General features: G+C 49.5%; 2 protein-coding genes across 4 annotated transcripts in view; one reads left to right on the top strand and one right to left on the bottom strand.

The window, feature by feature from the left end:
- LOC105485289 (SH3 domain containing GRB2 like 1, endophilin A2) overlaps nt 1–1181 on the bottom strand; it is a 39362-nt gene extending 38181 nt beyond the window's left edge. Inside the window, exon 1 of the mRNA XM_011747576.2 lies at nt 999–1181. Within this exon, the coding sequence (XP_011745878.1) occupies nt 999–1043 (45 nt within the window). The 5' untranslated portion in view covers nt 1044–1181. The remainder of the gene's footprint in view (nt 1–998) is intronic.
- A 3973-nt stretch (nt 1182–5154) lies between these two features.
- Nucleotides 5155–25407, top strand: part of LOC105485272 (chromatin assembly factor 1 subunit A) — a 42397-nt gene continuing 22144 nt past the window's right edge. The window contains exons 1-4 of one of the 3 annotated variants that reach the window (XM_071086042.1): nt 5155–5333; nt 9071–9121; nt 12127–12983; nt 22088–22144. In XM_071086042.1, coding sequence (XP_070942143.1) covers nt 5282–5333; nt 9071–9121; nt 12127–12983; nt 22088–22144 — 1017 coding nt within the window. In that variant the 5' untranslated portion in view covers nt 5155–5281. Of the gene's footprint in view, nt 5334–5366; nt 5561–9070; nt 9122–12126; nt 12984–22087; nt 22145–25407 lie in introns of those variants that run through there. The other 2 variants (XM_071086041.1, XM_071086043.1) reach the window with 2 other exon arrangements.

The following is a 25407-nucleotide window of genomic DNA, read 5'->3' on the forward strand; positions in this document are numbered from 1 at the left end:
AAAAAAAAAAAAAAAAAAATCCAACAAGTGTGGAGTATGGTCTAGTGCAGTAGTCCTGGGGGACAGGGAAGGAAGGGAGGAAGGAAAGAAGAGAAGGAAGGAAGGGAGAGAGACAGGGAGGGAGGGAAGGAGGAAGGAAGGAAGGGAAGTAGAGAGGGAAGGAGATTGATTCTATTCCTCAGGGGACACAGGGTGATGTCTCAAGATATTTTTGGTTGTCACGACTTGGGGGTGCTCCTGGCCTGGAGAGGGTGGAGGCCAGGGCGCTGCTCAGCACCCCGCAGTGTCCAGGATGGCCCCACCACGGAGAACAATCCAGCCCCAGATGTCAACAGTGCTGACGGAGGGGGAGAAATCTCGCTCCAGTGTGACCTCCAAGTAATGAAAACCACAGCACACAGGATTCTGTGGCAAATGCTATCAGTGTACGAGTTTTTAAAGGAAAGGCACACACGTATCTTACGAAAGGGACATACGGAGTCGATGACAGTCCCTGTCTCTGGGGAGAGAGACGGGGCTGGCTGCCCGAGGAGCAGAGAGAGGAAACTGACTTCTCCCTCTACCTTTTCAACTTTGTACCTTGCCCATCCGGAGGATTTTGAACAGAACTGCTCTAGAAGCAATTTTCCCTGGCTCTGGGTTATCTGGCAAGAATCCTGTGTCGACAGCCTCGGGACTCCTCTCTTCCCCTTCTCTCCCCGCACCCCGCCTTTGCAGGGGAGGGGAGGAGGGGTGAGGTCCGCGTCCCTGGGCAGCCCCTGGGTGCCTCTCCCCTCCTCCCAGGGGTTCTGTCCCCGCTTCTGGAGCCCGCATGGCAGGCAGGGCCTGAGCCACCTCATCGCCCCCGTCCGTGCCTTGCTCTTCCCACCCGGCGGGGGACACGCACCAACGTCCCTACCTCGGTCCCTCCGGCCCCCTCCCGAGCCAGGTCGGGCCTGGCCCCCTCATCCGGGCAGCCTGGGGCCCAGGACTCGGCCCCTGCCTGGGCCTGAGCTCACCTGGCTCGCCTTGTAGAACTGCTTCTTCAGCCCCGCCACCGACATGCTGCCGCCTGCCGCCGAGCCTCCCGCCCGGACCGCGCCAGCGACAGGCTCCCGGGCGCCGCCGACCCTCTGCGCGCCTCAGCAGCCCCCGTCGGCGCCGCCTCCGCCAGCCGCTTGCCAGCTCCGCGCCCGCCCCGGCGCCGCCTCAGCCGCTCGCGCGCCCGCGCGGCCAGGATATTACATGGCAACCGCACGCTTCCGGTGCCGGCCCCCGCGCGCGCCCCCGGCCCCGTCTGCGCACGCGCGCCCTCTGCCGGCTGGAGAGCGCACGTGCACGTTGTCTGCCGCGGGAGACACCGCCTCTGTCAGTGAGTTGAGCCGGGGGAGCCTAGAGGGGCCGTAGCAGGTTCAGCGCCCTCTGGAGTCCCGGAGGTGACCCTAACGTCTTGGGAAAGGCGCTTAGTTTAAACCTGCCCAGGGAGGTTGGGAAGTAGAAGGGGCTTCTGCCTGGTTACGATTCTCCAGATTCCTGTTTGCTCATCTTAGCTAAACCTAAATCCAGTTCCTCTAAGTGTTCAGGCTCCCTCCCCTTCTTTCTTTTTTTTTTTTTTTGCTTTTTTTCTGAGACGGAGTCTTGCTTTGTCGCCCAAGCTGGAGTACAGTGGCGTGATCTCGGTTCACTGCAACCTCCGCCTCCCGAGTTCAAGCGGTTCTCCTGCCTCAGCCCCCCGAGTACCTGGGATTACAGGCGAGCACCACCACGCTCGGCTAATTTTTGTATTTTTAGTAGAGACAGGGTTTCGCCATGTTGGCCACGCTGGTCTCGAACTCCTGACCTCAGGTGATCCACCCTCTCCTCCCCTAGCCTCCCAAAGTATTGGGATCACAGGTATGAGACACCGTGCCTGGCCACCTCTCTTTCTCTCTGTCCTGTGTTCATCCATTCAGTTGCCCACGTGACACATGGAGACATCTAGGTCTGTCTTCATGCCCTGGCATGGCGGCCAGAAAGATGCTTCTAGAATGCAATTCAGGGTCGGGCGCAGTGGCTCACGCCAGCAGTGAGGGAGGCAGAGACGGGTGGATCACGAGGTCAGGAGTTCAAGACAAGCCTGGACAACATAGTGAAACCCCGTTTCTACAAAAAAAAAAAAAAACACACACACACAAAAATTAGCTGGGCGTGTTGGCGCACTCCTGTAATCCTAGCTACTCAGGAGGCTGAGGCAGGAGAATCGCTTGAACCTGGGAGGCGGAGGCTGCGGTGAGCAGAGATCGCACCACTGCACTCCAGCCTGGGCGATGGAGTGAGACTCCATCTAAAGAAAAAAAGAATGCAATTCAGATCACACCAGTCCCCTGTTTTAATTCGGCCTACCACCCTTAGGATACACTCCAGACTTCCTAACATATTTTACAAAGCCTGCATAATTTGGCCCCATCAACTCTCTCTGTCTCTGTTTTCTTTCTTTCTTTTTTTTTTTTTTTGAGATGGAGTCTTGCTCTGTCGCCCAGGCTGGAGTGCAGTGGCACAATCTCGGCTCACTGCAAGCTCCAGCTCCCAGGTTTATGCCATTCTCCTGCCTCTGGGAGAATGTAGCTGGGACTACAGGTGCCGGCCACTTTGCCTGGCTAATTTTTTTGTATTTTTAGTAGAGACGGGGTTTCACCATGTTAGCCAGGATGGTCTCGATCTTCTGACCTCGTGATCCGCCTGTCTCAGCCTCCCAGAGTGCTGGGATTACAGGCGGGAGCCGCCGTTCCCAGTCCCCATAGATTCTTCTCAACTATTCTTTCTTCCTCTTCTATAATTCATAATCCTTGCTGTCTATGAGACTCTGCTAACGTCGTTTCCCTCTTCTACATTATTCCTGAGTCTTTCCTCCACCCTTTGTACCTAAAGAGGACGCTGTGTGGTGTGTCGCCTCTTCCAGGAAGACTTCCCAGGTTGACACCTGGTTATTGATATGGATTTTTATATCAACCGTTATTGATAAAAATGTACAAAATGAATTGGAAATAATTAATTGGAATGACTAAATGAATCAAAAAAGAGAAACTAGAAAATGACTACAGTTAAAAAGCTTGGTACTTAAAAGTGTTGAAATCGCTGAGAGATTTTGTTGATTTTTTGAAGCAGAAGATTGCTGGAAGTTTCCAAAAGCCTCAAAAGAAAGTAGTAGACTAGGCCGGGTGCAGTGGCTCACGCCTGTTATCCCAGCACTTTGGGAGGCCAAAACGGGCGGATCACGAGGTCAGGAGATCGAGACCATCTTGGCTAACACAGTGAAACCCCGTCTCTACTAAAAATACAAAAATTAGCCAGGTGTGGTGGTGGACACCTGTAGTCCCAGCTACTTGGGAGGCTGAGGCAGGAGAATGGCATGAACCTGGGATGCGGAGCTTGCAGTGAGCCGAGATCACGCCACTGCACTCCAGCCTGGGCTACAAAGCGAGACTCTGTCTCAAAAAAAAAAAAAAAAAAAGGTAATAGACTAGGTCAATCAGGGGGTTATTTCAGAATATATACACCCTAACCTCACTTCCCAAGATTTTTATGAGGCTATTAGGAATACTTTGAAAGAGCTTATTGATGTGCTCTGATAAGCTCTGATAAGAGCTTGTTCATGTGCCCTTAACTGTGATCCACCGCTGTAAATCAATGAAAAATACCAGAATGTCAGAGAAGGGGTTGAAAACATCTTCATAGCTCAGACAGGGAAAATGAAATATTGAGCAATGATATGACTTGCCCAAAGTTGTGTCCCCAAATTTTCTATTTCTCCACACTTTTCCCAACAAACACTACTGGCTTAATTATCCAATCTACTTCAATAGAATTTCAAACTTGGGCTAAAGTCCAATCTTCTCTGCTCACCTCTCCTTCTGAGATTAAATTGGTGTGGAAGAAAACCTGTTTCCGCTGGGCGCGGTGGCTCACGCCTGTAATCCCAACACTTTAGAAAGAAAAAGGAAAGGAAAAAAGGAAAGAAAGAAGAAAGAAAAAAGGAAAGAAAGAAGAAAGAAAAAAGAAAAGAAAGGAAAGAAAAAAAGAAAGAAAAAAGAAAGAAAAGAAATAAAAAGGAAAGAAAGAAGAAAGAAAAAAAGGAAGAAAGGGAAAGAAAGAAGGAAAGAAAGAAAAGAAAGAAAGAAAAAAAGAAAGAAAGAAAAGCAAGCAAGCAAGCAAGCCAGCCAGCCAGTCAGCCTGTTTCTAGACTCACAAGCTGACACTGAAGTTCTCTGTTTTGTGTGAGGCTTTGAATCTGTTTGATCTACTCAGTTCAATCAAATATTTATATATTCACTCAAATATTTATTGACCTGGTAAATATGATCAGTTACTAACAGGTTCTGGGGTTCCAGTGAGGAATGAGTCCTACCTCGTCAGAACTAATGACAAAAGCAGAAATTAATTCATTCGTCAAATAACAAACTAATACAAAGACACAGCTGTAATTGCTTTAAGAAAAAGAACAGTGCTGTAGGCACTTGATCTTGTCAGGGTTGGGGAAGAAAAGGCTTCCTGGGGTGCCGATATAAGATCTGAAAAGTATAAATTATCCAGGAAAAGAGCTGCGAAAAGATTGTTCTAGGCAGAGAAATAACATGTGCCAATTTCCCGAGGATTAAACCAGAAACCATTTCGTCCATTTCGTTCATTCTACATGTTATTTACTGAATGTCAAATACGTCTGAAGCGCTCCCCAGACTTCGTTTTATAGTTCTTGTAGAAAGCAATTTATAATTTTAATTGCTGTTGCTATATTTAGCCGATGTCCCATTAGGATAAACTCAAAACTCCAGGTTCCTCATCTAAATCCCACTTTGAAGTTGTCATCTGCGCCCTGCGTAAAACGTTCTCCTGGTGACGTAAGAGCCTGGGCCTCCCTCCTCTTAGGGACTATCCCACGCGATCAGCCAGTCACAGCCCAGGACAATCAGCTTGACACCTTCTTTCCCCAATCGCAGGGCAGCTCCTCCCAGCCAATGACAGGCCTCCGAGGGGAAGCCCCGTCCCCCGCGGAAATATCAATGGGCGAGCCCTGGGAGGAATAGAAGTCACGGCTCTCGCGAGGATGCCCCCGGCGCTCCTCAATTCCCGAGGCGGGCCGTCACGTGACCCGGGCTCGCCCAATTAGCGCGCGGACCACTGGGGTAGTCGCGATTCCCGCCAAATACGAGCGCGGCGGCCGCGGCGGCAGCAGCTGCGGCGCGGGCGGGAGGGCGAAGAGCAGCGGCCGCCTGAGGGGAGCCCGCGCCTCCGCCGCCTGAGAGGAGCTCGAGCCGCTGCCGGGGTGATGCTGGAGGAGCCGGAGTGCGGGGCGCCCGGCGCCAGGGGAGCCACCGCAGGTCGGTTCGGGCTCGCGCCGAGGGGAAGGGGGGGCGCGGCGCGCGGCCTGGACGGGCCGAGGCGGCGATGGGAGGCGGACGGGCCTCCCAGCGCCGAGCCTGGTCCTGTGGGCCGGGCGTTCACCCCCTGGAGTTTTCTCATCCCCAGCGAAGGCCTGGCGTCCCCAAGGGCACCCTCCTTGACGTTATTGTTGTAGCCGCGACCATATTGTTTCCGGCGCTTTTGGGTCAGTTCGTCCCTCCAGGGCCCTCTGGGGCAACGGGTCGGAGGAGCCGACAGGGGAAACTGAGGCCCAGGGAAACGAAAGGGCTTGCCCTGAAGGTTACTGGGTGCGTTTGTGTCCCTTGACCATGTTGGATCTTGCAACGGGTGGGGAAACTGAGGCCCGAGCTCGCACGAGCTCGGGGACCGGGACCGATGCCTCTGCGGGTCGGGGCAAGCCCGGGTAAGAGACCCGGATGGTGGGGATGGCCAGGAGGCTGGGACTCCCAAGTTCTTGCTACTGCCTGATAAGCACCGTGACTTTCTCCTCCCTGTGCCTTGGAACGGGGTCTTTGGATCCCACAACAAGCCTTCCCGAAACGTGGGAGGGTGAGCCAAGGAAGACCAGACTGCTCCTCTCCCTTGCTGGACTCTGCATTACATAACGCTTTGGCAGCGCTTGGCATTACGCTTTGGCACATAGTAGGTGCTCACTAAATAATGTGAACGAATGAAGGGCTAGAATGGACACCAGTCCAGTTTCTCAATCTCAGCAGTGTTGATATTTGTTGCTGTCCTGGGCACGGCACTGCAGGGTGCTGAGCATCATCCCTGGTCTCCGCCTTTTGCAGGCCAGTAACAGCCCCTCTCCCCAACTCTTAGTAACAACCAAAAATACCATTGCCCTGTGTTCCCTATGCAGCAGATTCCTCCTTGGTTGAAAATCGTGGCTGTAGTTCCTTCTAGCCTTTGGGATTTCACGGAGACATGAAATTAATATAAAGTTGGTACTGTCCTGGAGCTGTGATGTTTTAAGTCAGGATGTTTAACTTTATTTTATTTTATTTTATTTATTTTGAGACAGTCTTGCTCTGTGGCCCAGGCTGGAGTGCAGTGGCAGGATCTCAGCTCACTGCAACCTCTGCCTCCCGGGTTCAAGTGATTCTTCTGCCTCAGCCTCCTGAGTAGCTGGGATTACAGGCTTGCACCACCATGCCTGGCTATTTTTTTATTTTTCAGTAGAGACGGGGTTTCACCACGTTGGGCAGACTGGTCTCGAACTCCTGACCTCAAGTGATCCACCCGCCTCGGCCGCCCAAAGTGCTGGGATTACCGGTGTGAACCACCATGCCTGGCCAGGATATTTAATTCAAAAAAAAAAAAAATTGCTACTCGCTAGGACCATACTATCATGAAAGGAAAGTATATTTTAGTGCCAAATAAAATTAGGATGTAATCGCAGAATAAAGAGCAGTTAGTAACTTTATACACACATATGTGTTAATTGTGTGTATCTTTGGATCCCTGGATTGGGAGTCTCCGTTTTATATACAGGATTTTTTAATGAGGGGGGTCCTGTTTTTAGTGAGGTTGTTTCTGTTCCACTTGCATCAAAGCTAGTGACTCAAAACCACACAGATCTTTGTGATTGTCCTGAAAACAAAGTTAAGTGACTAAAAATCATATCCTTCAGCTGGGTGTAGAAATCCATGTCTTTTGGTAACTGGAAACTTGAGAATGATATTCTCTGAAGTGACTAGAAAGGAAACGAATTTTCTCAGTACCTTTACTTATTCGCTAAGCTTGGGGCAGAGGGTGGGGTGGTTTCATGTATGGATGATGAAGTTGTTTTTTTTTTTTTTTTTTTTTTTTTGAGACGGAGTCTCGCTCTGCCGCCCAGGCTGAAGTGCAGTGGCCGGATCTCAGCTCACTGCAAGCTCCGCCTCCCGGGTTCACGCCATTCTCCTGCCTCAGCCTCCCGAGTAGCTGGGACTACAGGCGCCCGCCACCTCGCCCGGCTAGTTTTGTATTTTTTAGTAGAGACGGGGTTTCACCGTGTTAGCCAGGATGGTCTCGATCTCCTGACCTCATGATCCGCCCGTCTCGGCCTCCCAAAGTGGTGGGATTACAGGCTTGAGCCACCGCGCCCGGCCGGATGATGAAGTTTTTTAGGAAGCTCCAGTCTGCTTTTAAAAAATACTCATATAACACTTATAAAACATACGTAGATTAACCAAAATAACTAGGTTTTTCCAAGCCAGATGTCCTGGTAAGTGTGAACTTCCTAAACTTACTCTGTTTAAGGTATTTATCTAAAGACTCGGTTCTATTTATGGTCACTTCGGCATCTGCTTTGATATTATTAGATGCTTTTCTTGAGATTTTTTTTGCAGGAAAATGTTCTGTCTTATCATCTCTTTTTTTTTTTTTTTTTTTTTTGAGACGGAGTGTCGCTCTGTCGCCCAGGCTGGAGTGCAGTGGCGCTATCTCGGCTCACTGCAAGCTCCGCCTCCCGGGTTCACGCCATTCTCCTGCCTCAGCCTCCCGAGTAGCTGGGACTACAGGCGCCGCCACCTCGCCCGGCTAATTTTTTTGTATTTTTAGTAGAGACGGGGTTTCACTGTGTTAGCCAGGATGGTCTCGATCTCCTGACCTCGTGATCCGCCCGTCTCGACCTCCCAAAGTGCTGGGATTACAGGCTTGAGCCACCGCGCCCGGCCTGTCTTATCATCTCTTGATAGCACTTCAGCTCCTGCCTGGCATGCTCCAGGTGCTTTAAATTGTGGTACCTTCATGAATTCTCTTTAAAAAGGAAAGGATCCTTTTTCTAATTTTACAAATTTGGTGGTGGTGTGGGGGCTTGGGTTGGAGGAAGATGTTTGGGGATCATGTGAATGAAATAGGTAATCCGATGTTTTCTCTCATCCCTACTTTTACTCATTCCACTTTAATTTCATGAAACAGTTCCTGTTTCTCTCTTAGCTGGCTTTCTGATGTATTCCAGACCCTAACCAGGTACCATAGGTGCAGCATGGAACAAATCTTTCTGCTATCATAGAGTTGGCATTTTGTTTAGGGAGAGACATAATAAACACGAAAGTTTCAGATTAAATGCCACAAAGAAAATAAAACAAGACATGACAGTGTCTAGGGTAGGATTTCTCGAACTATTAACATTTTGAGGCCAGGAGCTGTGGCCAGCAGTTTGGGAGGCCGAGGCGGGCAGATCACGAGGTCAGGAGTTCGAGACCATTCTGGCTAACATGGTGAAACCCCGTCTCTGCTACAAATACAAAAATTAGCTGGGGGTGGTGGCACGCGCCTATAGTCCCAGCTACTTGGGAGGGTGAGGCAGGATAATCACTTGAATCCGGGAGGTGGAGGTTGCATTGAGCTGAGATCGTACCATTGCACTCCAGTCTCAGCGACAGAGCAAGACTCTGTCTCAAAAAAAAAAAAAAAAAAAAATTTTTTTTTTTTGGCCATATAATTCTTCATTGTGGCGTGCTGTGCATTGCATTGTGGGATATTTAGCAGAATCCCTGGCCTCTACCCACCGGATGTGAAAAGCATCCCTTCGAGCCCTCCCCACATCATGACAACCAAAAGCATCTCTAGACTGTGCCAAATGGCCCCCGAGGGCAGAGGGGTCAGAATTGCCTCCACCTTGTACATAATTGGCTCTACATATGTGTTTGCTAACTTGATTATTTGCAACATTTAACAATTTACCCTTTGACACTTTTATTTGCAGCCATGGATTGCAAAGATAGACCAGCTTTTCCAGTTAAGAAGTTAATACAAGGTAATTATTTGGAAATGGGTTAAAGAGTTGTTCCTAGTTTATAGTCTTCCTTGTCTCTTGTTGGAGACCTCAGTGGAAGCATGGAGCTAGAAGGGAGAGAAACAGTCCCTCTTCAGACTAGGAAGCTGGGAAAATGCTTTTCACACAGTAATGTCTGGTGGGATTCCCACAAGTAAACCCCGAGGCCTCCACTCACCCACAATTGGCATTTTGTAACCTGCAGCTGGGGAGCTGTCCTGTGTATTGTAGGGAGCTTAGCAGCAGCCCTGGTGTCTTCCCACTGGATGCCAGTAAGTGCATCCTCCAAGTTGTAACAACCAAAAATATCTCCATATGTGGCTGATGTCCCCTGGGAGGTAGAACTGCCCCCGTGGAAAACCACTGTTGTCCTGGAAGATAAATGTTCCCAAATCCTTCTGTGTAAAACGGGGAGTGCATTTACCCTTAGGCCACATGAGTGGTCGGATTTTTTTTTTTTTTTTTTTTTTTTGAGACGGAGTCTCACTCTTGTCAGGCTGGAGTGCAGTGATGCCATCTCGGCTCACTGTAACGTCTGCCTCCCAGGTTCAAGCAAATTCTCTTGCCTCAGCCTCCCAAGTAGCTGGGATTACAGGCGTGTGCCACCACACCCAGCTAATTTTTGTATTTTTAGTAAAGACAGGGTTTCAGCATGTTGGCCAGGATGGTCTCGATCTCCTGACCTTGTGATCCCCCTGCCTTGGCCTTTCAAAGTGCTAGGATTACAGATGTGAGCCACCGTGCCCAGCCCAGATTGTATTTTTAGAAACTACAGTTTTGGGTTTTTCAAACTTGGGCTGGGTGCAGTGGGTGCATACCTGTAAAACCAGCTATTTGAGTGGCTGGGATGGGAGGATTGCTTGAGCCCGGAAGTTCAAGGCTGCAGTGAGCTATAATCACACCATTGCACTTCAGCCTGGATCACAGGAAGACTCTGTCTCTTTTTTTTTTTTTTTTTTTTGAGACGGAGTCTCGCTCTGTCACCCAGGCTGGAGTGCAGTGGCCGGATCTCAGCTCACTGCAAGCTCCGCCTCCCGGGTTCACGCCATTCTCCTGCCTCAGCCTCCCGAGTAGCTGGGACTACAGGCGCCTGCCACCTCGCCCGGCTAAGTTTTTGTATTTTTAGTAGAGGCGGGGTTTCACTGTGTTAGCCAGGATGGTCTCGATCTCCTGACCTCGTGATCCACCCGTCTCGGCCTCCCAAAGTGCTGGGATTACAGGCTTGAGCCACCGCGCCCGGCCGACTCTGTCTCTTAAAAGAAAAAAAGGGAGAAGCCAGACACGGTGGCTCACACCTATAATTCTAGCACTTTGGGAGGCTAAGGTGGGCAGATTGAGCTCAGGAGTTTGAGACCAGCCTAGCCAACGTGGTGAAACCCCATCTCTATTAAAATACAAAATAGCTGGGCATGGTGGGGGGCACCTGTAGTCCCAGCTACTTGGGAGGCCGAGGCAAGAGAATTGCTTGAACCCGGGAGGAAGAGGTTGCAGTGAGCCAAGGGTGTACCATTACACTCCAGCCTGGTGACAGAGTGAGACTGTCTCAAAACAAACAACCCCCCCCAAAAAAAAAACAGGTTTTTATTTGGTCTATTACATGATGAAATAGTTAATAAAAAGATGAATTGGCATGGAAGTAAGTGAACATAGGTTCCTTGGGATGTTCACTCTCTAAAGTGTTTCTGTGTCCCTCCTAACGAGCCCGAATCCTGGCAGGCTCTGGGAGAACAGTCTGATTGATGAGAAAAGCCTAACAGAGCCTGGGGTGCTGAGGCCAGGAAAAAGACAAAACAAAACAAAAAACCCTGTCCACAAATATGTCTGTGTATTTTCTACTTGAGAACCAGATGCAGTTATCATCAAATGAGATTTTCACCCATTATAAATAAATTTGGAATATGAACTGGATCTGAAATCAAAAAATGTCTCTTGAAATTCTGGCAGTAGCTCTGCTAAAAGACTTGTCAGGATTTTGTTTTTGTTTTTTTTTTTGAGACGGAGTCTCGCTCTGTCGCCCAGGCTGGAGTGCAGTCGCCAGATCTCAGCTCACTGCAAGCTCCGCCTCCTGGGTTTACACCATTCTCCTGCCTCAGCCTCCTGAGTAGTTGGGACTATAGGCGCCCACCACCTCGCCCGGCTAGTTTTTGTATTTTTTAGTAGAGACGGGGTTTCACCGTGTTAGCCAGGATGGTCTTTATCTCCTGACCTCGTGATCCACCTGTCTCGGCCTCCCAAAGTGCTGGGATTACAGGCTTGAGCCACCGCGCCCGGCCAGGATTTTGGTTTTTTTTAAATTAGGATGTTGAAGTGGGGCATGGTGACTCACGCCTGTAATCCCAGCACCTGGGTTCAAGCTGTTCTCCTGCCTCAGCTTCTCAAGTAGCTGGGATTACAGGCACGTACCACTACACCCAGCTATTTTTTTTTTTTTTTTTTTTTTTTTTTTTTTTTTTGAGACGGAGTCTCGCTCTGTCGCCCAGCCCAGGCTGGAGTGCAGTGGCGCGATCTCGGCTCACTGCAAGCTCCGCCTCCCGGGTTCACGCCATTCTCCTGCCTCAGCCTCCCGAGTAGCTGGGACTACAGGCGCCCACAACCGCGCCCGGCTAATTTTTTGTATTTTTAGTAGAGACGGGGTTTCACCGTGGTCTCGATCTCCTGACCTTGTGATCCGCCCGCCTCGGCCTCCCAAAGTGCTGGGATTACAGGCGTGAGCCACCGCGCCCGGCACACCCAGCTATTTTGTATTTTTAGTAGAGACAGGGTTTCACCGTTTTGGTCTGTCTGGTCTCGAACTCCTGACCTTGTGACCTACCTGCCTTGGCCTCCCAAAGTGCTGGGATTACAGGTGTGAGCCACCGCCCAGATAGACCCTTTTTAAACTTTAAAATTATCCCCCACGCCTGTGTCCCAACAAGTCAATAATTTTCAAGCTCATGAGTGGTTGTAACTTTAAACGTTCACTAAAGATGGCTTTCTCTTTGTTTCAGCCCGTCTGCCGTTTAAGCGCCTGAATCTTGTCCCAAAGGGGAAAGACGATGACATGTCAGATGATCAGGTTACTTCTGTGCAGAGTAAAAGCCCCGATTTGGAGGCCTCTTTGGACACCTTGGAAAACGACTGTCCTGTGGGTTCTGACATAGACTTTAGACCAAAACTTGTCAACGGGAAGGGTCCCTTAGATAACTTTTTAGGAAACAGAGTCGAAACCAGTGTTGGCCAGAGCACAGTCATCATTGATTTGACAGAGGACTCAAATGAGCAGCCAGACAGTCTTGTGGACCACAGTAAACTGAGTTCTGAAGCTTCTCCCTCCAGGGAAGCAGTAAATGGCAACCGAGAAGACACTAGGGATCAGCAGGGGTCGTTGAAGGCCAATCAGAACGACAAGTTGGCATTTCCTGGAGAGACCCTTTCAAACATTCCTTACAAAACAGAGGAGGAGGGTGTTGGCTGTGGAGGTGCAGGGAGGAGAGGTGACTCCCAGGAATGTTCACCACAGAGCTGCCCGGAGCTGACGAGTGGTCTGAGACTGTGCTCCAGAAAGGAGCAGGACAGTTGGAGTGAAGCTGGGGGCATCCTGTTCAGAGGGAAGGTGCCCATGGTGGTCTTGCAGGACATCTTGGCTGTGAGACCGCCCCAAACCAAGTCCCCTCCAGCCACACCCCAAGGCAAGGACATGACCCCTGAGAGCGGGGCGCTGGAATCTTGCCCTGAAGAAGACTCTGTACTCAGCCATTCATCCCTGAGCTCTCCCTCTTCCACCAGCTCTCCCGAGGGGCCGCCTGCTCCCACAAAGCGACACAGCAGCACCAGTCCCTTCCCCACCTCCACGCCCGTGCGCAGAGTGAGTATCTCCCATGGAGTCCCTACACATCAGTGCTCATGGATCTCAGAGCACGCTGTCAGTCTCCACCGGGTCACCCAGCTGGTCTGTGGCAGAGTGAGCGGGGCCACAGGCTGGGTCCTGGGACTCGACACGGAGTTCTTGTATCAAAACTCAGTGTTCGGTTCTGCATTCGTTGTGATGCGCCTGGGACTTAATTCATCAACAGTGTACCTGGTGTACTGTGTGGATAACACCCTGCTGTTTTGCCTTCGTTGTTTACATCTAATTAGTGATAGCTTAGCCATTTTAGGGAATTAGGATCTGAGCTGGTGCTGTAACCCCTCACTTGAGATTCCAGGTCCAGCTCTCTCTGTGCCCCTCCCATCCAAGCATAGGGACGGGGCTATGGAGGCATTGAGCACTGAAGTGGCAGTGAGACGGCAGGAAGCATGACATGGGGAATTCTGTAGAGTCAGCACAGCCACCCATCTAAAAAACCTCACCTGGGGCCAGGCGCAGTGGCTCATGCCTGTCATCCCAGCACTTTGGGAGGCCGAGGTGGGAGGATCGCTTGAAGATCAAAACCAACCTGGACAACAAAGACACCATCTCTACAAAAAAAAAATTATTTTTATTTTTTTGACAGAGCCACTCTATCACCCAGCCTCTGGAGTTCAGTGGCGTGATCTCTGCTCACTGCAACCTCCGCCTCCCAGGTTCAAGCGATTCTCCTGCCTCAGCCTCCCTAATAGCTGGGATTATAGGTGTGCGCTACCACACCTGGCTAATTTTTATATTTTTAGTGGAGACAGGGTTTCACTATCTTTGCCAGGCTAGTCTTGAATTCCTGACCTCAAGTGATCTGCCCATCTTGGCCTCCCAAAGTGCTGGAATTACAGGCATGAGCCACTGCACCCAGCCCTGCAAAAAAATTTTTTTTAATTATCTGGGCATGGTGGCACATGCCTGTAGTCCCAGCCACCTGGGAAGCCGAGGCAGGAGGATCACTTGAGCTGAGGAGTTGGAGGCTGCAGCGAGCTGTGATCACACCACTGTGCTCCAGCCTGGATGACAGAGTGAGACCCCATCTGGAACCATTTTTAAGGACCCCATAAGAGGGACTTTTGCATGGACTGTCTCTGTTACTGTTTTTTTATTAGCACGATGGTGTCCTTAGGATCTTATGGACCAAACTGATAAAATCAGTCACAAGTTCCATGCTGTGTTTAATGGTGTCTTTTTTTGGTTTATATATTTTTACTTTTTATCTTAAGTATGTAGAACCAGAAGAGACAGTGCCTTTTTTTTGTTTTTGGTTTTGTAGCAGTTTTGTTTGTTCATGCTGGTTCTTTATATGAGAGTAGATCCTGAGATGGGTCATTTAATCTCTACCTGTAAGCAGGTACAGTAGACCACCTGGACTATAAACCACCAACCTTGTTCGCTTTTGGGATTTTGAGCTCTAAGGAACCATTTCTTTTTCTTTCTTTCTTTCTTTTTTTTTTTTTTTTTTTGAGACAGTCTTGCTCTGTCACCCAGGCTGGAGTGCAGTGGCGCCATCTAAGCTCACTGCAACCTCCGCCTCCTGGGTTCAAGCAATTCTGCCTCAGCCTCTCAAGTAGCTGGGATTAGAGGCACCCGCCACCAGGCTCAGCTAATTTTTGTATTTTTAGTAGAGATGGAGTTTTGCCATGATGGCCAGGCTGGTCTTGAACTCCTGACCTCAGGTGAGGGGAGGCCTTGGCCTCCCAAAATGCTGGGATCACAGGCTTGGCCGGGACCATTTATTTTTCCGAATGACATCATTTCTTGTCTTTCACTTGAGAAGAGGCAAAAGGAAAAAATGACTTCCTCTTTAGGTTCATGAAATGTTGATTAAAAAATGGAGCAAATTTTTTTTTTTTTTTTAGACATGGTCTCACCCTGTCGCCCAGGCTGGAGTGCAGCGGCATGATGTCAGCTTACTGCAACCTCCACCTTCTGGGTTCGAGAGATTTTCCTGCCTTAGCCTCTGAGTAGCTGGGATTACAGGTGCCCACCACCATGCCTGGCTAATTTTTGTATTTTTTCGGGTAGAGAACAGGTTTCACCACGTTGGCCAGCCTGGTCTCAAACTTCTGACCTCAAGTGATCCGCTCGCCTTGGCCTCCCAAAGTACTGGGATTACAGGCATAAGCCACTGCCCCGGTCTTCTTTTTTTGTGTGTGCTGGTTTGTTATATAGGTAAACTCTTGTCATGGGGGTTTGTTGTACAGATTATTTCATCACTCAGGTACTAAGCCTAGTACCCTTTTCTAAGATGCTAAATGTGCCAGACTGGGATGTACACATTTCAACTTCTACCTAAGGCACCACACAGTCTCCCAAAATCAGAGTTGAAGTCTTTCCCCATTGGCCATCCTGTAGTGTACATTCGATCACTTTAATTTCTTCCAGGCTGCTGCCGCTTTGCAGAATTTCGTCCTGTGGTGTGTTGCAGCCGTTTAGCAAGAACAGGACACATGGCCGGGCACGGTGGCTCACACCTGTAATCCCAGCACTTAGGGAGGCCGAGGTGGGTGGATCACCTGAGGTCGGAAGTTCGAGACCAGGCTGACCAACATAGAGAAACCCCGTCTCTACTAAAAATACAAAAAAGTAGCTGGGTGTGGTGGTGTGTGCCTGTAATCCCAGCTACTCTGGAGGCTGAGGCAGGAGAATTGCTTGAACCCAGGAGTCAGAGGTTGCGGTGACCTGAGATCGCGCCACTGCACTCCAGTCTGGGTAACGAGCAAAACTCCGTCTCAGAAAAAAAATTAAAAAAAAGAACAGGGCCGGGCGCGGTGGCTCAAGCCTGTAATCCCAGCACTTTGGGAGGCCGAGACGGGCGGATCACGAGGTCAGGAGATCGAGACCATCCTGGCTAACACGGTGAAACCCCGTCTCTACTAAAAATACAAAAACTTAGCCGGGCGAGGTGGCGGGCGCCTGTAGTCCCAGCTACTCGGGAGGCTGAGGCAGGAGAATGGCGTGAACCCGGGAGGCGGAGCTTGCAGTGAGCTGAGATCCGGCCACTGCACTCCAGCCTGGGTGACAGAGCGAGACTCCGTCTCAAAAAAAAAAAAAAAAAAAACAGGACACAAGCACATGTTTCCATTAAGTTTGTTTCCATGTCCACAGCCTAGTCTGCAAACTGGGAAGTCCCCTCGTTGGTCATCATGGTGACACATCCTACCTGCTTTCTAAAACAGCTGAGCACATGAACCCAGTGTGCGACATTTAGGAAACCCTGCATTTAGGATGCTAGATCTTGTTCTGAACACAGGTTCGAGGTTTTGGAATGCACTCGAAGGCAGTATTATCCCAACTCTTCAGATAATTTGCAAGTGGTAAAGGCTTCAAGCTGGCCCAGAGCCTATGGCAGAAAGCGGCCACAGCCACTCCCAGAGGGCCTGTCAGTCACCAAAGCTATGAGGGAAGTGATTATCAGGAGGCCTCCGCATGCCCTGATGGCAGGGCTCCCTGAGATCCCAGCTGGAAGAGACTTCACCCCCAACCCCTAAGTTATCTCTGTACCTTTGAGGAGTCCTGCATTTTTGGGTTGGTTGATTTGCTTCATACTTGGTACCTAACTTTTTTTTTTTTTTTAATTTATTTTAATTTATTTTTTTGAGACAAAGTCTCACTCTGTTGCCCAGGCTGGAGTGCAATGGTGTGATCTCGGCTCCTGCAACCTCTGCCTCCTGGGTTCAAGTGATTCTCCTGTCTCAGCCTCCCAAGTAGCTAGGATTACAGGCATGTGCCACCAGGCCTGGCTAATTTTTGTATTTTTAGTAAAGACGGGGTTTCACGACGTTGGTCAGGCTGGTCTCGAACTCCTGACCTCGTGATCCACCAACCTCAGCTTCCCAAAGTGCTGGGATTACAGGCATGAGCCACCGTGCTGGCCAGTTGGTACCTAACTCTTAACACCTTTCCTTGCCATGAGGTCCGAGCCACCCCCTGCCGACAACCCCTGTTACTCTGGGGAATACATTGTTTTCACACTTTCCCTCCCCACCAGCAGCTCTTTCCAGAGTGCAAGGGCGAGCTGGTAGGAAGCTTGCAGATTGTTTCGTGCTGCTGTGTAATCTGTGTGCTTGTCACTGGGGTCTGTTCTTCGTGGAGTTGGTACAGTGAAATCTGCATTGAGCCCCGGGGCAGCCATTGCCACTGTACTTTGTGGGCTGGCTTGCCTTCTTTTTTCCTTCTTTAAAAGAAAATGGGAGTTTGTTTCTATACAGATCCTGCTGTCCCTTTTCAGGGAGCTTCAGGGCGTGTTTTTGTTTGTTTTGGTTTTTGTTGTTTTAGTACTGCAGGATCTGGAGAATCTCACTTTGGAAAACAATGATTTAGAAAGATCCGTGCTTTGAATGGCTGAAGTGTTCCTTTTTAGTATTAAGAGTTTTCTACCCTGTGGGAAAGAACCATTTCTGAAGTTTGTTTGCAATCAGACTTGTAATTTAGCCTTTTCTGTTAGTGATCGAGATGATTATTCCACAAATGATCATGTTGGTGCAGTTGTATTCCTGGAATCTTTGGCTTGCCTCTCTTCTGAGATTGCTGGAACTTCTTTCCATATACTTGAACTTACATTTGTAATAAATTCTCCATGTTTAAAAGAAATAATGGTCCAGGTGTGGTGGCTCATGCCTGTAATCCCAGCACTTTGGGAAGCCGAGGTGGGAGGATCGCTTGAACCTAGGAGTTCAAAACTGGCTTGACCAACATGGTGAAACCCTGTCTGTACAAAAAATACAAAAATTAACAGGGTGGTGGTATGCACCTGAAGTCCCAGCTCCTTGGGAGGCTGAGGTGGAAGGATCACTTGAGCCAAGTAGGCAGAGGTTGCAGTGAGTCATGATTGCACTGCGCTCCAGCCTGGGCAACAGTCAGACCCTGTCTCAAAAAAACAAAAAGGAAAGAAAGAATGGAAACCTCGCAGCCCTCTGTTCTCCCAGGAGGTTGCCATTATTATCATCATCATCACTTTGTATTTTTCTGTGTCCTGCATATCCAGAGAGATCTCTAGGAAACACCCAGTATCATTTTGTTTCCTTGTGTATAACATATACTGTAAATATCTGTCTTTGTTACTCAGGGGTGTCTTAGATGTTTTTTATGTTAGGATGGAAAGATCGAACTCTCTGTTGCGTGATATCCCATAGTGTGGGTTACAGAGCTGTCTTCTCAGTTCTGTTATTTCTGTGTTTGGCTTTCACCAAATGATTGTTCCCTTGAGCTTCCTTCTACAAGTGGCCTTGGGCTGTTAAGGAGAACTGTGCGTTCTTATTTTCCCAGCTTGCACTCTACTCGGGCCAATTTCAGGTTTTCTCTTTTCCCCCTGCCTTCGCTTCCCTGCTGTTAGGTTTTATCTGCTTATCTGGTCTGGGCTTGGAAATTAGATACCCTTTAGTATAAAGTCAGAGTCCATAGGCTCTGAGAGGATTATCCGGGAAAGGGTGCAGGAATTTTCATGCCCACACATAGTGAGCTCTGTCCCGACTCCTTGGGATTGTCGGGTTTTGTGTTTTGGCTTCCTTCTGGGATCCTGGATCACGTTTTTGGCAGTTGAGGGTGCTGTGTGACCCGGCTGCAGCTGGGTAGAATGTGGCAGCGTTGCATAGAATTTTGAGAGTGAGATCTATAAACACCTGGGTCAAATTTCAAGAAGATAAAGTTCCGCCAGACATCAAGGTCTGTCTGAGTGTTTGGTAAAATAAAAGAGATACTGGTTTTAAATTAAGCCATAATTGCTCTGTTTTGGTTGTTGGGGATTATTGAGCGGGCTCTTGCAGGTCACATCAAGTCTATTATTCCTGGACTCACAGCAGAGGGGGGAGCATTGTAAAAGGCAGGAGATTGTGCAGCTGAGCTTCAGGTATGGGCAGGACTAAGCAACTGAGTTCCCCGCGCCCCAAGATCACATTCCATACTATAATCTCTGAACACAAAGGGCAGCCCCGGAGAGCTGCGCGTCCCACATTCTGCAGTTAAATCCCTCAGAGGGGGGCGGGGGGCACATAGCCTTGGCAGGCAGAATGGATGCTGGAAAGACATGCTTTTTCTGCAGCATTTGGTGAGGCTGCCTCTGGCTGGCATTTCTGTTGCCACATTCTCAGTAAAGACTGAGCACCCTGCCCGATCTCGGTGGTGAAGGAGCTCCCGCCAACATGGGCAGCCTTCTCACAACGACTTGGCCTTTCCCTAAAGAAAGGTTTAGCCCAGAAAGGACTCAGTGGGACCCAGGTGGAAAGGCTGTCTTCTTGAGTTCATTCATCTGAAGCTTTTATTCTGTGAGGGCCTAGTCAGGGATTCAGCTTTCCCAGATAAAGAAATCACTGTTGGCCAGGTGGGGTGGCTCACGCCTTTAATCCTAGCATTTTGGGAGGCCGAGGCAGGTGGATCACGAGGAGAGGAGATCGAGACCATCCTGGCTAACACGGTGAAACCCCGTCTCTACTAAAAATACAAAAAAATTAGCTAGGCATGGTGGTGGGCGCCTATAGTCCCAACTACCCAGCAGACTGAAGCAGGAGAATCGCTTGAACCCGGGAGGCAGAGCTTGCAGTGAGCCTAGATTGCACCACTGCACTCCACCCTGGGCGACAGAGTGAGACTCCGTCTCAAAAAAAAAAAAAAAAAAAAAAATTCGCTTCCATAATTTTGTTGAGCCATCAGACCATTGCTAGGAAAATGGGCCTTTGGTTTTTCAGTTCAACTTCAGCCTTACGCTGCAAGTCTGCAATTAACCCAAAGAACTATTTCTTCCCAGTGTTAAGCCTGTCTTCCCACTGCTCTTCACTTCTAGTTTGGTTTTCAGGATTCTCTGTCCCGGTGGGAGATAGTTTAGGCCAAAGTCCAGACTCCCTGTTCGTCTTCCTCCCTGGGACCATTCAGGTGGATGGTGACTCACACCATGGGTCCTATTGGTAATTCCTAGTAGTTCATGCTCAGTTTGAAGGTAGGTGATAGAAAATATTGTGCCCTAGAATGTAGAGGTCCTAGACAACCCCAGCAAGTTTCCCTTTTTTCTTAAGCTTTCACTCCACACTCTAAAAAGCAGAGTTGGCTAGGCATGGTGGTTCACGCCTGTAATCCTAGCACTTTGGGAGGCCGAGGTGGGTGGATCACCTGAGGTCAGGAGTTCAAGACCAGCCTGGCCAACATGGCAAAACCCCGTCTCTACTAAAAATACAAAAATTAGCCGGGCGTGGCAGTGCATGCCTATAATCCCAGCTACTTGAGAGGCTGAGGAGGGAGAATCGCTTGAACCTGGAGGTGGATGTTGCAGTGATCAGAGATCATGGCACTCACTGTACTCCAGCCTCTGCCACAGGAGTGAGACTCCATCTCAAAAATAAAATAAAAAGCAGAGTTGAGCTAGACAGAATGTAAATTAGTGGTGCACAGGAAACCAGCCTGGAGACATGTTTTATTTGATTTAGTAACCTTTTTTTTTTTTTTTTTTTGAGACAGTCTCACTCTGTCACCCAGGTTGGACAGCTCAGTGCAGCCTCAGCCTCCTGGGCTCAAATGATCCTCCCACCCCAGACTCCTGAGTAGCTGGGACTACAGATGCGCACCACAACACCTAACTAATTAAAAAGTTTTTTTAAGGCCGGGCGTGGTGGCTCAAATCTATAATCCCAGCACTTTGGGAGGCCGAGACGGGCGAATCACGAGGTCAGGAGATGGAGACCATCCTGGCTAACACGGTGAAACCCCGTCTCTACTAAAAAAATACAAAAAACTAGTCGGGCGAGGTGGCAGGCGCCTATAGTCCCAGCTATTAGGGAGGCTGAGGCAGGAGAATGGCGTAAACCCGGGAGGCGGAGCTTGCAGTGAGCTGAGATCCGGTCACTGCACTCCAGCCTGGACGACAGAGCCAGACTCCGTCTTAAAAAAAAAAAAAAGGCCGGGCGCGGTGGCTCAAGCCTGTAATCCCAGCACTTTGGGAGGCCGAGACGGGCGGATCACGAGGTCAGGAGATCGAGACCATCCTGGCTAACACGGTGAAACCCCGTCTCTGCTAAAAAATACAAAAAACTAGCCGGGCGCGGTGGCGGGCGCCTGTAGTCCCAACTACTCGGGAGGCTGAGGCAGGAGAATGGCGTGAACCCGGGAGGCGGAGCTTGCAGTGAGCTGAGATCCGGCCACTGCACTCCAGCCTGGGCGGCAGAGCCAGACTCTGTCTCAAAAAAAAAAAAAAAAAAAAAAGTTTTTTTAGAGACGGGGTCTTGCTTTGTTGCCCAGGCTGGTCTTGAACTCCTGGACTCAAGCGATCCTCCTGCCTTGACCTCCCAAAGTGCTGGGATTACAGGCATGAGCCACTGTGCCCATCTGTGTTCATTTTTTAACACCTAAAAAAATTCACATGAAATTCCCAATATCAGCTTCTCTTGAAGAAATTGGAAGGATCAGCAAACAGGGACCTATGTTCCTGTAAGAGCTCCATTCCCTTTGGACAGGCAGGTCCTCTCTCATTTGCTACAAATCCATCCTCCCTGTTGCCCAGGCCAGCTGTCTTTTTTTTTTTTTTTTTTTTTTTTTTTTTTGACAGAGTCTCACCCTGTTGCCCAGGGAGGAGTACAGTGGTGCAATCTTGGCTCACTGCAACCTCCTTCTCCTGGGTTCAAGTGATTCTTCTGCCTCAGCCTCCTGAGTAGCTGGGATTACAAGCACCCGCCACCACACCCGTCTAATTTTTGTATTTTTAGAAGAGATGGGGTTTTGCCACGTTGGCCAGGCTGGTCTCAAACTCCTGACCTTAAGTGATCTGCCCACCTTGGCCTCCCAAAGTCCCAAAGTGCTGGGATTACATGCATGAGCCACTGTGCCCAGCCTTGTCTGTTGCCTTTATTTCTCAGCTTGCCTTCTTTGTCTTGTGCATGGCATGCTTCACTCATTTCTTTATCTGCCTCCACAGTCTCCCCTGTTATCTAATTCCAGATACACACATGTGTGCATGCTAACTGGAGTTTGTGACCCTACTATGACATTTTGGTTCTATTGGTGGAAAAACTGATCACCTGGAAAGGTTTCTCTTTTGCTCGAAGCGATTGAAATAACCCATGTTTAAAGATAAACGTCTTCTGTTTCAGATAACTAAGAAATTCGTCAAAGGCTCTACAGAGAAGAACAAGCTCAGACTGCAAAGAGTAAGACATTTTCCCTGAAATAGAAAATTAACCTGCTGTGCTTTTTGCATTAAATAGTAAGCAAAGCCCTTTGGAGTTCCTTTGGTCCAGTTTTTATGTTTTCCCCAGCCTTCTCTGACCATCATTTTGATTCCTGCTTCATTTTAAGTACTTGGACTTCATGGATTGTGGATTGTGTCATTTTTTGCTTTGCTGAGTGAGTCCTAAGGTTTTGTGTGTGGCCTTTTCTAAGCTTTTATCAGTAGTACTACCACTGTCTTAATGGTTCAGCATCCCATTGTAGCTTCAAATTACCTTCCAAAAACGTAGTACATTTCCCTGTAGTCCTGTCTCTCTTTTTTTTTTCTTTGAAATGGTGTCTCGCTCTGTTGCCCAGGCTGGAGTGCAGTGGTGTGATCTCGGCTCACTGCAAGCTCCACCTCCCAGGTTCACGCCATTCTCCTGCCTCAGCCTCCCGAGTAGCTGGGACTACAGGCGCCTGCCACCACGCCTGGCTAATTTTTTATATTTTTAGTAGAGACGGGGTTTCACCATGTTAGCCAGGATGGTCTCGATCTCCTGACCTCATGATCCACCCGCCTTGACCTCCCAAAGTGCTGGGATTACAGGCGTGGGCCACCGCACCCGGCCAGTCCTGTCTCTTTAATAGGGATTGAAGTTCCACTTATTCCTAAGTGCTGTAACTTCTTAATAGCCCCTACACTTAGTGGGTGATTATCCTTTAGTGACTCTGCTGAGTCTCTTATTCTCTGGGGGGATCACCACATTTTCCACACAGCAATGCAGGGGTCTTTTGTTTCGTTTTGTTTTTGAGACGAAGTCTCGCTCTGTCACCAGACTGGAGTGCAGTGGCGCGATCTTGGTTCACTGCAACCTCTGCCTCCCGGGTTCAAGCAATTCTTCTGCCTCAGCCTCCTGAGTAGCTGGGACTACAGGTGCATGCTGCCATGCCCAGCTAATTTTTTATTTTTTTTATTTTTTGTATTTTAGTAGAGATGGGGTTTCACCATGTTGCCCAGGCTGATCTGAAACTCCTCAGCTCAGGCAGTCCGCCTGTCTCGGCCTCCCAAAGTGCTAGGATTACAGGCCTGAGCCACCACGCGTGGCCGCAGGGGGCTTTTTACTTATAGCTTAAAGATTAGAGAAATTGAATGTCAGATCATACTGAAACAAACCAAAACTCCAAGGAAGGCCTCTGGGCTTTGCCTACCCAGTGCCAGCTCACAGGAGGGCCCTGGTGACCACGGGCTCTGCGTTTACTCAGGGTTTCCTGAGCTTCCTGATGTTCACTGGGTGTTTCCCGAGCTTCCTGAGGGCCGCACTGAGTTTTTGTGGGTCAGATTTGGGGTTGATTTTTTTTTTTTTTTTTTTTTTTTTGAGACGGAGTCTCGCTCTGTCACCCAGGCTGGAGTGCAGTGGCGCGATCTCGGCTCACTGCAAGCTCCGCCTCCTGGGTTCACGCCATTCTCCTGCCTCAGCCTCCCGAGTAGCTGGGACTACAGGCGCCCACAACCGCGCCCGGCTAATTTTTTGTATTTTTAGTAGAGACGGGGTTTCACCGTGGTCTCGATCTCCTGACCTTGTGATCCGCCCGCCTCGGCCTCCCAAAGTGCTGGGATTACAGGCGTGAGCCACCGCGCCCGGCGATTTTTATTTTATTATTTTTTTTATTGAGACGGAGTCTGTCTCTGTTGCCTAGGCTGGAGTGCAGTGGTGTAATCTCAGCTCACTGCGGCCACTACCTCCTGGGTTCAAGCGATTCTCCTGCCTCAGCCTCTCGAGTAGCTGGAATTACAGGCACACACCACCACGCCTGGCTAATTTTTTTGTATTTTTAGTAGAGACAGGGTTTCGCCATATCACGCTGGTCTCAAACTCCTGACTTCAGGTGATCCACCCACCTCGGCCTCCCAGAGTGCTGGGACTACAGGTGTGAGCCAACGTGCCTGGCCTGATTTTTATTTTTACAGTTTATCTCATTCTTTGGAACAAGAGCTCTTTTAAGCTCATTGGAATCTCCGAGTCCTGCATACCTGGTTGGGGGTGCGGAGAAAATACCCAAGTGTGGCTGAAGACACCTGATTTACCTGCAGTTTCTAGAAGCCTTCTATTTCCTGCTTAGCAACAGGGCGGGAGACTCTTCTCCACCCAGTTATGTTTATAGTCTACTTGTTCAGTCCAGACGGTCATCTTCCTCATGTGTCTCGTATGTCAGATGCAGTCACACAGGACGCTGGCAGGAAATGAACATCAGACATCTTCCAGGCCGTGTCTCCGTGGCTTTTGTTAAAGCTACCAGAGATGTATTGGAATACATTTAGAATATTTCCTTAGAGACAAGGGCAGATACTCCTAACCCAAACTGAAAGCTGAGCTGTCAGACTCCAGACACGTGGGAAGCCCATATTGGATGACACGTGGTCCTCATGCGGTGTTAGGAGCGGGTACCTGTGGAGCTGGGCAGGTGAGCGTGGGTTTTTGTTTTTGTTTTTGTTTTTGTTTTTTTGAGACAGAGCCTTGCTCTGTTGCCCTTGCTGGAGTGCAGCAGCGCGATCTCGCTCCCTGCAACCTCTGCCTCCCAGGTTCCGAGCGATTCTCCTGCCTCATTCTCCTGAGTAGCTGGGATTACAGGCGCCTGCCACCACGCCCAGCTAATTTTTGTATTTTTAGTAGAGATGGGGTTTCACCATGTTGGCCAGGCAGGTCTCGAACTCCTGACCTCAAGTGATCCGCCTGCCTCAGCCTCCCAAAGTGCTGGGATTACAGGTGGGAGCCACTGCGCCCGGCTCAGCATGTTTAACATTGAACTTCAGATTACGTAAATGATTCAGTGTCCCAGGCCACTGCCAAGTCTTCGGAATGAGGAATGTAGTGATGAAGTGTTACTCCCTTAAAGAATTTGAGGCCGGGCGTGGTGGCTCAAGCCTGTAATCCCAGCACTTTGGGAGGCCGAGACGGGCGGATCACGAGGTCAGGAGATCGAGACCATTCTGGCTAACACGGTGAAACCCCGTCTCTACTAAAAAATACAAAAAAGTAGCCGGGCGTGGTGGCGGGCACCTGTAGTCCCAGCTACTTGGGAGGCTGAGGCAGGAGAATGGCGTGAACCCAGGAGGTGGAGCTTGCAGTGAGCTGAGATCCGGCCACTGCACTCCAGCCTGGGTGACAGAGCGAGACTCCGTTTCAAAAAAAAAAAAGAATTTGAAACAAGGCTGAGTGCAGTGGCTCACCCCCATAATCCCAGCACTTTGGGAGGCCAAGGT

Source organism: Macaca nemestrina, chromosome 20 (genome assembly GCF_043159975.1).
Source record: "Macaca nemestrina isolate mMacNem1 chromosome 20, mMacNem.hap1, whole genome shotgun sequence".
Lineage (NCBI taxonomy): Eukaryota > Metazoa > Chordata > Mammalia > Primates > Cercopithecidae > Macaca > Macaca nemestrina.